At 44.7% G+C, this 15,942-nt stretch overlaps 1 protein-coding gene across 1 annotated transcript in view; it reads right to left on the bottom strand.

Moving 5' to 3' along the window:
• The window catches only part of LOC8035739 (high-affinity choline transporter 1), a 70,951-nt gene that overhangs the window by 15,342 nt on the left and 39,667 nt on the right, over positions 1-15,942 (bottom strand). Inside the window, exons 7-8 of the mRNA XM_040216980.3 lie at positions 14,249-14,378; positions 6,131-6,366 (exon numbers count right to left, since the gene is read on the bottom strand). Coding sequence (XP_040072914.2) covers positions 6,131-6,366; positions 14,249-14,378 — 366 coding nt within the window. The remainder of the gene's footprint in view (positions 1-6,130; positions 6,367-14,248; positions 14,379-15,942) is intronic.

Raw genomic sequence — 15,942 nt, 5'->3', positions numbered from 1 at the left:
TGATTTTGAATAAAACTGCGTTCTAATAGAGCAAATCAACGCTGTGACTAAAGACGTACAATTGAATTCACTTTCAAAAAGTGCGCCGCAGCAACGATGATGTTGAAAGAGTAGTCGAAGCGCTGTCTAATGTCCCATGTAAAGCTCAAGATTAACATTAAAATTCTCCCAGGGAAAACTGGGTATGTCTACCTGTAAGTTGAATTCAAGAGCAAATGTATTCAACCACACTGAACCAACGCTTCGTGGCCTGCCATTGATGTAAGGGAAACTTTTTGAGAAGCCGCCAAAGACGAGACCGCGTTCGCTTGACCGTTTACCGTAGAAGCTTGATCAGTGAACTCAGACCGAGGTGGCTGCCGTGAAATATTGTATTTTGTTCGACTATGCCACATTTTGGTGGCGAAGATACGGCAGAAAGTGGTGATAATGGCTCTTGTAGCTGCCTTGCTTTTGTACGAACTCGGTGTCTCTTCTTGCCGTTTGCGCTGTTAGCGAATAATCCAGGGCATATTTTACGATTGTAGGTTATGAAATATGTACAAATACTTAAACCTCTGGATTAACTGTTGCGTCTACAAAAGTACAGGTGCCAATCTCATGTGTCTTGTCTGTTAAGGCCTCAGAATGTGACCTGCTAATCAAGCGCTGGATGCAGGCAGCCAGCTCCTGAAGGCTTTCATGACAGCGCTCGCGGCGCAAACTCAACTCCGTGCAGTGCACTTGCTGGATACGTCTATCGCCGAAACGTTCCTCCAGTGCTTCCCTTGGGGTCGGGAATAATAGGTGGGCACCATTAAGTTCGTAAAGCACGCCTAGAGCTGGTACCTCAGCTCGGAGACGGGCGACCTTTGTCGTCTTCCATCCAGCTGTTGACGTTTGCAATATTTTCAGCCTGGTACACAGAAAAATTACCTGGCACGCTATCGTCGAAGGGTTCTACCTTCGGTAATGGATTTGTCCCTTCACGGATACTCGTTCATCATTCGTCAAGGGACTAACTATAAAAAGAAATTATGTCACTTATATTCAGAGCAAGTGGACGTGTGCAGAGTTCATCCAAAAAAATCCTCAAAGCGGCACTCTGTGACCCATTGACGCCGCTTGAGAAAGCATTCAAGCTGGCTTGGTGTTTTAGCGGCGTTCAATATCTCATGAAGAAGCCATCGTGCCACCTATTTTTTTGTAAAAAAAAAAAAAAAAAACTATTCTTAAATCTTGGTGTAAAAACATGCTTTTCTTGCAAGGGTATTTAAATCATGAGGCACTGGAGACAAGCAGCCTTTTGCGTTAAGTCCTTATGGCACACACTTTTTCTTCGCGTTCCGGCCGTTGAAAAGCATGCGGGAAGGGCCTCGGCACGCACCTGGTATCTCTGCGACACAGCGTCCTTCCGCAACCTAAAGTCCGTCTGCTTTCATCGCCGTCACCGTGACAACGAACGCCGAATCAATGGAACCACGCACGGTACCACCGCGTGAAGCCAGCAAAAGCTGACACCATTTTATATAGGCCGTCTGCCAGCCAAAGCCAAACACGGTGTATGAGATCGGCCGCGTTCGCCGGTGCGTCGCTGGCAAAGACGACGAAGCTGAGACACGATGACGCAATTTAGCAAGCGAGAACACAACGGGACGACTGCAACAGAGGCGTTTAGTGGGATCAAAGGCAGGAAATAAATAAGAGAAATTTTTATTGGGATCATAACGCGCGATATCCTAGTTGGGGACCACATACCTTTGCTGGGTCTTTCCTGTGAATTTTTTACGGAGACACGGGGTGCCGCATTCAGAAATCAGCTCCGTTGGCAAACAATACTGGCCCTAAAAAGGGCCGTTTAGATTGTTACCAGAACCTAACTGACGGAACGGGCACTTGACAAGCGGTTGGCGCATAAGTCGTCTTTATGCACGAAGCCGGGCGACGGGCTCAGCGCAGCGGATCAATCGAAGTCACCGGGGATGTCAGAATCCTCGTCGTTCGCACTGTAGGGAGGGTTCCTGTCTGGCTTCGGTGCTGTAGATTTTGGCGGCCGCGGCGACGGACGACTGGAAGCTATCAATGTGTCCGTGTGCCTTTTCTCTCCCCCAAAGCATGGAATTTGCAAGGTGGCCAGTGAAACGGTGGCTCTCGCGCCGTCCAGATGGAAAAAGTTTTTGGCGTAAGCCCAGGTGCCCTCCACCGTATTGGTGTGCGCGCCAGTGTTCGGGTCGACAAAGTGCAGCTTGTGGTTAACGGTGAGGTGCGTGAAGCGAGCTTCATCTGCAAGCTTGTGATAGCCAGCCCAACAATCAGTGATTATTCTTGTTCGAGGGCGGACCCACTCGGCTATTAGCCCTTGCAGTGTTTTAGCGTCACGGGTCTTCACGGGTACAAGAAAGCAGCACCCACTGCCACGCTCCACACCGCCCAAAACCCACTGGCCTGGCATTAAATACCCACGATAGTACTTTCGCTGCCGGAACATACTATCGTCTAGTTCTACAGTCACGCCTTCGCCGCCAATCACCTCTGAATGTGTAAAGACGACATTTCTAAGATCCTCCCGACAAAGGCTCGACCAATCAGTGGCTGTCTCACTGAGACACCAGTCTCTTGCAGAATGACGCTGCACGATAGATTCTGGCACCAGAGCTAGATAATTTCCATGAGTTTGGGAAGCGTCAGGTGCGATCACTTGAAAAAGATACCGCTCCGTGCCCAGACTTTGCACGGCACTGAACCTTGACTGGGTTCCTCTCGGGCACCACACGAGTCACCCACACACCACAGCTCCACGAGTAGCCATCCGCATGTCTAGCGCGGACTTGCAGCGTCATCGTAGCTTCGCACTCTGGACACGCACGAGAACCCAGGGGCATGCCCATGCCCTGAAGAAAATTCATTTCTTCTAGAAGGTCTTTCATGGCGTTATGAATATGCACAGGTTAAACGACATGGCACTGCGATGCTCGCCTCTGGAAGAATAAATCGCGGAGGGGGCTGAACGACCAGAGCTGCGCGCCTTTACATTTATTATTTTATTTGATCCGCCATATTATACCTCATGACTCCATTCCAATAACCTCATTGGTGGATCGGTCGGACCACACCATCGCGTGACAGAACAAACGCCAGACGTATGACCCAGCGGTTGCGACGGCAGCGTCATAGAAAAGGGAGCAGTCGAACCCAACAAAGTTACAATGTGAATAAAAATGGAAAAAAGAAATTTAAAAAAATCAGAAGGGAGCCGTTCGATTCTTCGACGGCCTGTCTTTGATGATGGGAGGAAAGGCCGTGCTGCTCACAGTGTTCTTTGTTTGTCGTGTTTTCGTTTCTTTACCCTAGAGTATCCGACGTCCCTCATTTGAAGATGATTTTTTTAATTTAATAACAAACAATGCGTTAGAACGAAGGAGGAGGAGGAGGAGGAGGAGAGAGTCTTGGCGTCAGAATTCGACGTGATAGAAAATAAAAAAAGAACAAATGCACAATATATACCGTATTGTGAGACCGTTATACTCCGCACTCGGCGAGGACTCGGGATGACGACGACGACCATTAAGCTATTTGTTTTGTTTCTTTAGATATTTTTATTGTGACGACTTCTCCACCGTGTTTCGTAGTGACCGAAAGGTCACTACAAAACACGGTGGAGTTAATACACGGGTTAATAATCTCGAACCCGGACACGGAGGTTGGTTTTTCGGGGCCCACTGCTAAACGCAAACCAGCTCGGAGACGATGATGCGAACCCCGAAAAGAGGCTTTTTATTTTCTCTGTAAATGCAAGGAGATCGAGTCCCTGGAATGGCTTCGTCCCGAGATAGGGATGGCGGCTCCGTAGAGGAGTGCGGCTCTTGCGCTGTCCGGTGCGTCCGCGTCGGCCCTCTAAATTCCGAGAGAGAGAGTGTTATTTTTTGGTGAGGGCCGTACTCACATCCGCAGCAGGTCTTCGAGAAGAACAGCCTCTAGTCGATGGACTAATTTAGGTAAGGAAAATTGGCAAAACAGATCTGTAACCTTGGAATAAGGATTTGCTCTGAGGACTGAGCCAGTCATCAAGGTTCAGTGCTGGGGCGAGGTCTCTGAACGGAACGATTCCTCTATCCAGGGATCGCACCTGACGCTTCCCCAACTTATGCAAATCATCTACCTCTGGTGCCAGAACCTGCCGTGCACCGTCATTCAGAAGGCGATTGATGTGCCCAGAAAGACAATAACTGATTGGACGAGCCTTTGTTGGGATGTTGTGGTAAATTCCGTCTTTACGCATTCAGATATGATTGGCGGCGAAGGCGTGACTGTAAAACAAGACGAGAGTATGTGCTGGCGGCGAAAGTACCATCGTGGGTATTTAAGGCCTGGCCAGTGGGTTATTGGTGGTGTGGAGCGTGGCAGCGGGTGCTGCTCTCTTGTACCCGTGTAGACCCGTGACGCTACAACACTGAAAGGGCTAATAGCCGAGAGGACGTTTACCCTGGAACAAGAATAATCACTGACTGTTGGGCTGGCTATCGCAAGCTTGCAGATGACGCTCGCGTCACGCGCGTCACCGTCAAACACACGCTGCACTTTGTTGACCTCAACACTGGTGCGCGCACCAAAACCGCGCAGGGCACCTGAGCCCACGCCGAAAACTCTCTTCAATCTGGACGGCGCTAGAGCCACCATTTCACTGGTCATCTAGCAAAGTTTTTGTTTTGGAGAAGAGAAAAGGCGCGCGGAAACATTGATTGATTCCAGTCACTCGTCGCCACGGGCGTTTAAATCTACAGCACCCACGCATACAGTGACCTTCCCTACAGTGCGGAGAACGAGGATTGTGACGGCCCCGGTAGCTCCGAGTGATCCGCGCGATAAGCCCGTCGACCGCCTTTTTGCATAAAGACGACTTATGCGCCAATTACTTGTCGAGTTCTCGTTTCGTTAGTTAGGTTCAGGTAGCGGTCTAAACGGCCCTTTGTAGATCCCCCATATTTTCCAAACGAAGCTGCTTTCTGAATGCGGCATCCCGTGTCTCTGTTAAAAGTTCACAGAAAGACCCAGTAAAGGTATGCGGTACCCAACGAGGATATCGCTCGATAAAATTAAGATAAATATTTATCTTGCTTATTTCGCGCCTTTGATCCCAATAAATGCCCCAGCTGCAGTCGTCCGCGCTGTGCTCTCGCTTGCTCAATCGCCGTCGGCATGTCTCAGCTTCGTTGTCTTTGCCAGCGGCGCCCCGGCGCGGAAGATCTGACACACCGCGTTCGGCTTTCGCTAGCAGACGGCGTTCGTAAAATGGCGTCAGCTGTTGCTGGCTTCACGCGGCGGTACTGTGCGAGGTTCCATACAATCTGCGTTCGATGCCATGATGATGGCATTGAAAGCAGACGGGCTTAATTTTGCGGAAGAATGCTGCGGCGCAGCGATACCAGGTGCGTGTTGAGGCCCTTCCCACATTCTTTTCAATGGGCGGAACGCGAACAGAAAGAGTTCGAAATAAGGAGTTAACGCAAAAGGCTACTTTTCTCCAGCGCCTCATAATTTAACGAGCCTTGCACGAAAAACGTGTTGGTTTGGCCGTCCCGCGTCCTGTGCTTTTTATCTGTAACATGGGTCTAGATTATCAAACTGCAGCCATTGTCAGCTCCTCGCTGCGAGATGTTGTCGGACAGGGAACAAAACGTGCAGTGCAATCGTCATCAAACTTCATAAGTGATCCTACCGCTGCCACGAAAATTATACAGGCTCACTGGAGTCACCTTCAGATCCGCCACTCAACGTTCACCAGGACACCGTTGTACTTCTTGTGTTCTTCGCCTAGCTCGAACAATTCATATATTTTGGAGAATTAAAAGACAACCGCCGACAGCAACGGTGTCCAGGCTTTAACTGTGGCGCGTGCCCCCCTGCACCTTGCGAACCCCGCGAGTCCTCTTTATTTTCTTCAGTTTACCCCAATATGCAATATACCAAAGGTCTCTACAAGCCTCCAAAAAAGTCGCGGGAACAAATTTCGTGTAAGCCAACTTTTATACCTTGGATCAATATAATTAATTAAATCAGTCCCTTTCCCATTTCTTTTTGAAAATAGTGTCGTATAAAAAACCTAATACAACCTAAAGATGTGTTAACGAGTCTGGTACTTGATGGCACCAACCTTTGGCCGAAGCAGCGGAACATAAACGTTCTTGGTGAAGAGGGCCCCAGAACTGAGCATGCAGGCGTCTGCCGACGACATAGCGGCCGCGGCCACAGCCCCCTGCCCCAGGACTGACACCGACTTGGGAGTCAGGTGCTGCAGCGTAAGGGGCAAGAGCAGGGACCACTGGGACTCGTCCTCAAGCGGGGACCTGGTGCCGCCAGCGGCGCTGGTATAAGAGGTATCTTGCCATCCTGGACGTAAGCTTCCAATTGGTGATCGGAATAATACTCTCTGTAGTTACAAGCATTTCTAATCATGTTTTAAAGGCAATAGTAGAATGAATAAGTGTGTAAAATCCTGAAAAGAACAGTTCAAAAAAAAGTATTTTTCCTAACAGTCGTGGTCATTTGTCTACATAAAACGGTAGGATTACACTGAAGGCCTTAAAAGCAGTCATTGAATGCTCTTGTCGCGATGATGCCAAGAATAAACACTTCTGTGGGCCGTCTCTTCCTTACTTAATTCAGGGTGTTTTACGAAAGGTGGACAAATTCGAAATTGCGAAAACCACTCGTCTCAACAAAAAAAGGCTTGTGTCCTTTCGGGCGTGGGCCAGGCGGACCATTTAGGAACATTATTAAAGTCCGGAATAACTAGATTGTTAATTATTTTTGCGTAATTAACTTTTTTAATATTGTGCTCAAGGCCATGGTTTCAGTTAGAAAATTGCTCGGCATCGTCGAAAAACACTAAATCAACAAATGTCAGAACGACACAAGGCACGCCCAGCATTTTACGCCTTGTTGAAAACCGTACAAATCCGAAGGATTTTTAAGTTTCGGTTTGCAATCGGAGCGCATCTCGGCCCCGACGTCACCGCGCCCAGTGAAGAAATAGTGCAACCAACCTCTGCCGCGCTGTCCTCGCGTAATGCAAAGAGGCTGGTTGCACTATCCACCAGGTGCGGTGCCGCCGGGGCCGAGATGTGCTCCGATTGCAAACTGAAACTTAAAAACCCGTCGAATTTGTGTGGGTTTCTCAGAAAGCCGTAAAATGCTGCGCGTGCCTTCTCTCGTTCTGCAATTTGTTGATTTAGTGTTTTAGAGCGCAGCTCTAAGGCGCCCGTTTCCGGCTTGAGCGGCGTCGGCGTCGGCGTTGGCGTCGCCGTCGCCGTAACCGCGCGGTACATTATGGGACGCGTGACGTCACTGATGACGTCCTCAGTGACGTCATGAGTAACGTTATCGTCATCATCATCGTCACTGATTACGTTACTGATGACGTCATCGTCATCCGCATTGTCAGCGTCATCGTCCCTTATGACGTCATCATTGACGTAACTGATGACGTCATCGTCATCGTCATCGTCAGTGATGACATCATTAGTGACGTCACTGATGACGGCATCGGCATCGTCATCATCACTGACGTAGCTGTTGGAACACGCTAAGCAGGCAATTTCATCGTTTCAGGTTGGTGCAAATTTTGACACAACTTCTCTAAAAACTGTGCCTACTGCTGCCGCTGCTGAAAGACTGTTGTGTGTGTTGTCATGGCTGACGAGAGCCTTTGTCTGGCATGTCAAAAACCCTTTCCAGAGATTGGTGCATACGCGGCATGTTCGGAATGCGGGCACGGTTACCATTTCGGGCGGTGCGCGAACGTGGATGAAAAGGCCTACAGGCCAGAGAGCTGGGAGTGTTAGACCCCCCATGCCGGGAAAGAAAATACAAGGAAGCTAATGATTTAGAGAGGGCCACGAAAGCGCAAGAAATTAACATCATGCCGCTTTTAACTGGTATCACCCGGAAACCTGCAGGTCTTGTCGGTATTACGGCAAAAGTTGACATGCTACTCAGCATGAAAGAAACTGTCTCTAATATTGAAGAATCGGTTCAGCACATATAAGACCAGTACGATGAAGTCCTTAAGCAAATCAAGGAACAGAACAAACATGTAGCTGAAATAAAAAGAATACTTGAAAAGATTAAGAACAGTGGAGGTTCAGAGATCGAACAACTCGTCCAAAGCATTAACAACTTGGAGCAGTATAGTCGGCGCCAGAATCTTGAGATACATGGCCTACCACTAAAAGACCAAGGAAACCTTTTGCAAACCGTAAACACGCTCGCGACTGAACTTGAAGTTCCAGAGCTTACCGAAAAAGACGTCGAGGGCTTGCACCGCCTGCCAGCGCGCGCTGGCAAGATACCCGCGGTGCTAGTACGATTTAACTCGCGAGCAACTCAAGAGAAATGGATCAACAAAAATGTTAACTGGCGAGAACGTCAGCCCAGCATCCGGGTTTTTTGAAAATCTAATGGCGGTAAACAAAAAATTGATGTGACTGGCAAAGTTAAAGGAAGAAGAACATGGCTATCAGTACACTAGGCAGAAGCACGGAAATATGTGCGTTCGTAGGAGGGCGGGTGATCGAGCCATCAAAACTAAAAGTGAGAGCGACCTAGGAAAGATAAACTAGAGAAAATATAGCCTTGTATAGTAGATAGCACTTTTCAGGATGACCGAAAACAACACAACTTGTTCCTACTACGACTCAGCCTCTTTTAATCACATTGCGGGGAATGCTCCCTTCAAGGGAAGACGACTATCCCTTTCCACTTAAACGCGAGAAGCATGAGAAACAAACAAGATGAATTAGACACCTTTTTACACAACCTCACTATTAACTTTGATATTTTAGCGTTCACTGAAACTTCGTTTACCGGCGAAGATGATGTTGTTCCACTTGAGGGATACAAAGTGGAAAGTGTTTACTGAGAAGATAGAAGGGAGGAGGGGTTTCTTTGTATACTCGACACGGCCTTAAGCACGATGTCGTCACTGAATATTCCTTAATCTGCTGCGACTATGAGTCTCTTGCTGTTAAATGCGGGCAGATGATTATAACTGTAATATATCGTCCGCCATCAGGTTGCATGGCAAATGTTTTTTTTTTTAATTTGTGAAGAATTTACTAGATTATGTTTCGTCTTCCTGTATAAAGCTGACTTTAATCGTTGATTTCAATATTGATATTAACTCCTCTAACGAATCATCTACACAACCAATGGAGGTTGCAGAATGTCAAGGGTTTTTAAATGTTGTTGATATACCTACGAGAGTTACAATAGATACTGCTACTGCAATAGATTTATGTTTAAAAAATTGTGATCCTAATGAAATTAGAGGGGGGTGTGTTAACATAATACTTAAATGAACACCTGCCAACTTTTTGCTTTTTTTCAAAAATTTAAAAATAGGTTTGTGCCCGCTCCCACTATAACACACCCACCCATCAGTAAAACGAACAAGTCTTAATACATTTTACAGTTTGGAGCCAAGTATTAACTGGGACATTGTGTGTAATGAAAGCAATCCTGACATATTCTACAAACCTTTTTTTAACAAGATCATATCCTTGTATAATCAAGCCTTCTCATAAAAAACCCTGAGAAAATATAAGACATCAAGAAAACCATGGGTGACTTCTACGTTTTATAAAAGAATAAAAGAACGAGATGCCTTGTACGATAAATTTATCAAGCTTAAAAATAAAGGGATCCTGGTCAACTACAAAAAAAATTCGAAACAAATTGAACTCGGAGTTAAAGAAGGCTCGACGTGATTATTATATTAATAAATGTACGGGTATTCTAGATGCCACCAAGAAAATCTAAATCACTGTAAGAAATTTAATTTCAAAACCTAGTAATCAAACTCCGCCTAAACTTGAAATAAATGACACAAGCCGTGGAGGAAAACAGCTCTCAGATATGTTTAATGAACATTTTCTCAAATGAGGTGCACCTTCGTCTCCCCCAACCAATGAAGGGAGTGCCACTTCGTGCATATTTCATAGCGTGATCAGTTCAGTTTTCTTACGTCGAACTGATGAGGAAGGACTACTTAACCTCGCTAATGATCTTAAAACCAGTACTGCTGCAGGGGAGGACTCCCTCAAATCAGAAGCAATTAAGCATGTTTCCAAACTAATATCCACTCCGCTTTAACCTATATGCAACCTGTCATTAGTAGAAGGTCGTTTCCCAAGCCGAAGGAAAGTAGCGCGAGTTTGCGTTATACACAAGGGTGGTGCACAAGACCTTTTGAATAATTACACGCCAATTTCTGTATTACCCGTTTTTTATAAAATATTAGGACAACTAATAAATAGCCGATTAACTAGTTTCTTTTTTTTTTGTTGACAAAACACAAAAAATTCTAGAACAGCAGTTCGGATTTCAAAGAAATAAATCGACGGAAATGGTACTTCTAAACATTAAAGAAAAAATTATAACCAATACAGACAATAAGCAATATACGATCGGAATATATCTTGACTTTCCAAAAGCTTTCGATTCAATTCAGCATAAAATACCGTTAACAAAGCTGAGTACCTATGACGTAAGAGGCAAAGCGCTAGAATTAATATGCAGTTACTTGAATTCTCGTTCCCAATTTACCGTCTATAACGGCGTTAAGTCTGATATTCAACAGATCGCAAATGGTGTCCCACAAGGATCCATTCTAGGACCAATTTTGTTTCTTGTTTATATTAACAATATATTACATGTCTCGCATTTTGAGGACATGGTATTATTTGCAGGCGACTCCAATGTTTTCTTTTCCCACAATGACCTCAGGCATCTTGAAAGTGTATCAAATGATTAGTTATATCAAATGATATAACTAAGTATATCATTTTCAGGGTAAAAAACAAGCCACTTAATTATGACATCGATATAAAATTTAATTCAAATAAATTAGAGAAGGTTGAATTCACGAATGTCCTCAGTGTATGGTTTTCCGAGAATTTGCACTGGACGATTCATGTATCTAAATTATGTTTGAAACTGTCACGATCAATCGGCATATTACATAAACTAAGACTCTTACTACCAACATCACTGAAGCGCCAACTATACTGTGCACTTGCGCACTTTCACCTACATTACTCTTCATTGGTTTGGAGAACAACATCAAAAAGCAAACTTGAAAAACGTTTTGTACTAAAAAAAACTACAATTCGGTACATTGTATGCTTGTGCTATAATGATCACACATACATTTATTTTAAGAAGTATAACTTATTGACTATCCAACATTTAATATTTTCCAATTTTGCGAAAGTAATCTTCAATTGTTTTAAAAACGATATGGAGTCTTTAGTTACTCAATTTCCCTTAAGAGGCACCCAATATAAATTGAGACGTGTGTAATATGATAGAGGCCAAATACGTACTAAGAATGGAGAACAAACATTGATGCAGCAAATAACACAACGTTTAAATATGCAACCAAAAATTGTCGATTAGCAAGTATATCAAGATCTGCAAATACATTTAAAAAAAGAATAGGAGATTATATTTTCGAGCATGTATAGATTATTGTGTAGAAATGCTGCCAGACATTTCACTGAGTTGGAAATGTGCCTACTTCTCGTTTTTCTTTGTGTTATGTTCTTGTGTTTCGTTTGTATATATACTGTGTCTTCCTTGTAAGAGCTGCGCCGCTCTGAAACCTGTATGGGGTACGGGAACTGGGTCAGGTGTTTCAATACACCTTTTGTCCCTGCCACCGAAAATGGAATGGCAAATAAATACAATTATTCCAGGCTTTAATAATTTTCCTAATAGGCCCCTGGCCCAGGACCAAAACGACACAAGCCATTCTTTTTTTTGTTTCGATGCGTTGTTTTCGCAATATCGAATTTGTCCACTTTTCGTGAAACACCCTGTATATATACGTATTCAACGAAGTTGAAACAAAGCACTAAAAAGGTTGAAGCTTCCATTTTCTATTCACCCTTATTCTGAGACTGCAGCCAAAGCTACAACCGCGAGCTAGCCCGCTCTCGTGGCTTTGAGACGTGCATTTTTAGCGCGAATGCTCGTTCTCAAAAGAAAGCGCTTCAAAGCCGTGACCTCGTGCTCCCGTGCTTGTACCATTGAAAGCAGCCTTAGCTTAAGGGTAAACGGTGTACCGGAGAGCTCGACAAGGAGCCGCCTGCAAGCCTTAGAGCAGTAGCTGTCTTCTTACCATACAATAATATTGGCAGCGACTATTATTTGCAGACTCCTACAATGCGTAAAATTCAGTATTCAAGGAAATATTGTTTAAACTTGACGTCTTATGTCACGATATCTTGGTATCTCATATTTAGCGATGGCACGGTGTCACGTGAATATGCATTACGGGAGGAGTAGCCTGGGTTCACGTCATGTGTCCAGGTACCCCGTGTACCCAGCAACTGCGTTTAGATAAAATGCTGTAGCGATAAACTTATTACGCTACTCACAAGAGTTCGGCTAGCGGCGCAGTCTGAACACGAGAAGTGTGCCAGCGTTTGGCTACGTCTCATGCTCAATCAGTAAGAAGGAGAGTCCCTGACAGTTGCTGATGCGGCATTCGTGTCCGATATGCTCGCTAGCTTGCCATTTTACTTGACGAAAATATTTCAGCAACACGCCCTTCCTTTTGTGTGGTGCTGACACCCCGCGCTTTTCCTATGCCCTTCTACGCGGTACGCGCGAAAGCTCGGACGTACGAATGTATGAGAGAACTACTTTTTAGGTAGTAAGTGCTTCAATTATCAAGTGTCCCACGTTTTAAAATTACGGTAGCAGTGAAACGTTGGAAGGATATTTTTGTTTCTTTTTTTTTTCAGCAGTGTATCTAATTTTGTCGGGCTGTGGTATATGTAGAGTGCGTGGCAGTACCTGTGCTTATCTTTTGAAGGTCTTTCAGGCTTTTTTGTTCTCAACTTCGTTTTATTGCTACTTTGTGTGTTTGCTAATTATTTTAGAAATTCGAGCTTAATGTTTTCAGTTCAAACTGTATGAGTAGTTGACATTACACTACAGTCGGCCGTTTGAATGCTTGTTCTAAAAAACAATTGAAGAGCGACCTGTCCTTTTTTTTAAAGCATGCCATCTGCAGCACGATGCTTCCGATGCTTCATGCACCAAATATCTTAAAGTGCAATGTTTTTTTTTTTAAGGATAATTTTCTAGTATAATATTTTCCAGAAGTCTCATTAAGTATAAACAATAATAGCACCAAGTAATTAAACGTAAATTTAGTGGGTGTTTTTTTCGTTAAGTGTAGTGGCGAAACTCGATTCAAGTAGTATATGTATGTATTGACGTCCAGAAAAGGCCAAAAGCACCTGGGATATTTGTTTTGTCTACTTGTCTTTTTTGTGGACCTTTCTTTCTTTCGCCATGCATTATTAGCTGGACGAAAGAAATGCTATTGTATACATAATAAGCAGCGCTCACTCCCTCAACACGCAGCCAGAGCAAGCGGCCCCGAGGTCTGGTCCGGTTGTGTGTCGGCAATGTTCATCAAAGCCACGCCCCAAGGTTGGCAAAGCACAGGGGACGTCATAAGGTATATGCATTTTTAATATTCTGCTATCCTCCTCATGCATTTCAACGACTGGCCACGAAAAACTACACGAATGCTCGTCGAATGAAATTAACTAGCCCAAATCCAAGCATCGCGAGTCCTTCATTTTCATGAGCCCGAGTCCAGTGCTCACGCAGTGCTCGTGTCCGATCTGGGAGCTGCATTTGAATATCGGCCTTATATCGTCAGCTGTCACGACTACGACAGCAGTGTCCCCCGTAAGTACGTGATCAAATTGTGTGGTGGAGAAACAAAACAAAAAAAAAACGTACGCTTTTATCTTTATTATTACGCCTTACGCGCTACCAAGAAGCTTCTAGGGGAGTTCCGTTGCATGCGAATACACTTTGGTCCCACTACGGCTCGTATGCTTGTGTAGAATGAGAAACATTCTAATCCATTATCATGGCACGAGGCTTTTAAATATTTCATTCTATGCGCCATATATGGTTTCGGAGGTAAAGATCCCTGCCACGTTCTTGATAGCACAAGTTCTTGCAGATGGTCCCTTTCAGTAATGAACACAATACAGCAATATTTTTACTGACAATGTCGAGGCGTGTTCGCAATTCATTATTCAATTTATTATTATTATTAATATTATTAATAAGGAACCACCATTCACGTCCACCGCCTGGGCACGTTCCATAAGACGTTGCTGGCCGATAACGTGTCATCGGTCACCTGCTGCTCCCTGGAGATCGAAATGTTCGTACATACTGGCAGCCCTTGCGACGAGTCCAAGAAGGAGCACCGGCAGGCACAGTACCAAGGTGCCAACACACCCGGCGTAGGGAAGCGCCTTGGCCCTGAACTCGGTTTTTGCAGAGAGCACCCTTTGAAACACGTTCTGAAAAAAAAAAAAAAAAAATTGAATCGAGCAGGACAGCATTTCGGTTTACCTCAATTTGACTTTTTTTTTTTTTTTAACAAAAGCAGAAAGAAAGCAGGCTTGTGTTTCAGCGCTCCTTCGCTGTACCCTACGCTAAATGACGACAGCAGGGCTTGTCTCTAATGCAGGCCTTTTCCGCTGATTGAATTGCGGCGCTTCTTATAGCTGATCAGTGATAACTAGGCTTCAAATGTTCCACATTTTCGCTCATCAAACATGGTCATAGTGAGGCTTCTATTTAGCTATCTGTTCAGTCCAGTGCTACCTCTCGTACAGGTGTTCGAAGATTGCGGCGCATTCAATAAGCGTCTCGTCCCGCGACCCGCAGGGGATTGAGAAAAAAAGGCACGAAATAAATATCGGCTCACAAATATCTGCCTACGCATAGCTGGTTGAAAGTTGGGCCCCAAAACTTTGATCTCCGGGTTAGATCTGTCGTGGTGCACGTTCCGTCTTTTGTTCTTTCATCTGACCTTATCTTCTTACAACTGTCGCGTGCATGTACATGCATTTTCCTTCGCAAATCAAAATTTTTCTTTGTAGATTGCCAGTTGCCGAGGGCCAGCGCAGAGGGCGGATGAGTGACGAGTGCTGCACCTGCGTTCGGTAGGGACTCGTGTGCATACCAATTGAAAGCACCGGCGCTCCTCTCTTGTGCATGACAAGAAAAACATGGCGTTAAATTCAAGGTTACCTAGAAAGTTTTGTTGAAGCTCCGGGATCAAAATTACTCAAAAAAGTTATCCTATTAAAAGCAATAATAGTATGTAGCAAGGGGCACGACGTTAGCGTCACAATTACTCAAAAAGTTGCCCTCTTAAAAGTAATAATAGTACGTTGCACTGGGTACGACGTCAGCGTGATAAACTTTGTGCATGAAATTGCATCATAGAACCTTACTTTCAAATAAAATTGATTTCCTTTACTTAGGTCACCAAAGCCAGGCAAACCGTCTGGCCTTGTCAGTAGGTAGTTATTTGCGTTTAAAAACACGGCGATAATGTAGTCCCTCAGAAAACCTTTCAGGTGAAGTCGAGCGTGCACTCACAGTCCTGGCTATAATAAACAGACGACACATACGTGTTATCCTTCTTGAAGAACTCGTTTTAAAAAGTTCGCTTAGATCAACTTTGTTCATTCAATATTTTTTAGGAATTTTGAGCTTTGAATTTAATGCAATATCAATACAAGAGTGCAGGAAATGGTGTCGGACACATTTCTTCGACGAACCCAATAAAGTAGCCGCAGCAACAAGCGCTCACGCCTTGGGGCCCTTCCTTTCTGCCCAGCCTTGCGAGCCACCCAGTGCACCCTGCTTCGCGAATAAAGAATATTATTATCATTTAATTACAAAGTAACTGGATATATCTATATGTGTGTATGTATGAAAATATGTCATTTGCAGGGATAACAAAAATCAAGCACTCATGCCGTCCCTCGTTGCAAAAAAAAAAAAAGAACACTCCACTATGTGTGATAGGTTTTTCGGCCCTTATAACTTTTATGGTAATAATATTCTAGT

Source organism: Ixodes scapularis, unplaced genomic scaffold, assembly GCF_016920785.2.
Source record: "Ixodes scapularis isolate PalLabHiFi unplaced genomic scaffold, ASM1692078v2 PGA_scaffold7__128_contigs__length_106722199, whole genome shotgun sequence".
In the NCBI taxonomy this organism is placed as follows: domain Eukaryota; kingdom Metazoa; phylum Arthropoda; class Arachnida; order Ixodida; family Ixodidae; genus Ixodes; species Ixodes scapularis.
This window is presented reverse-complemented; position numbering and strand designations above follow the sequence as displayed.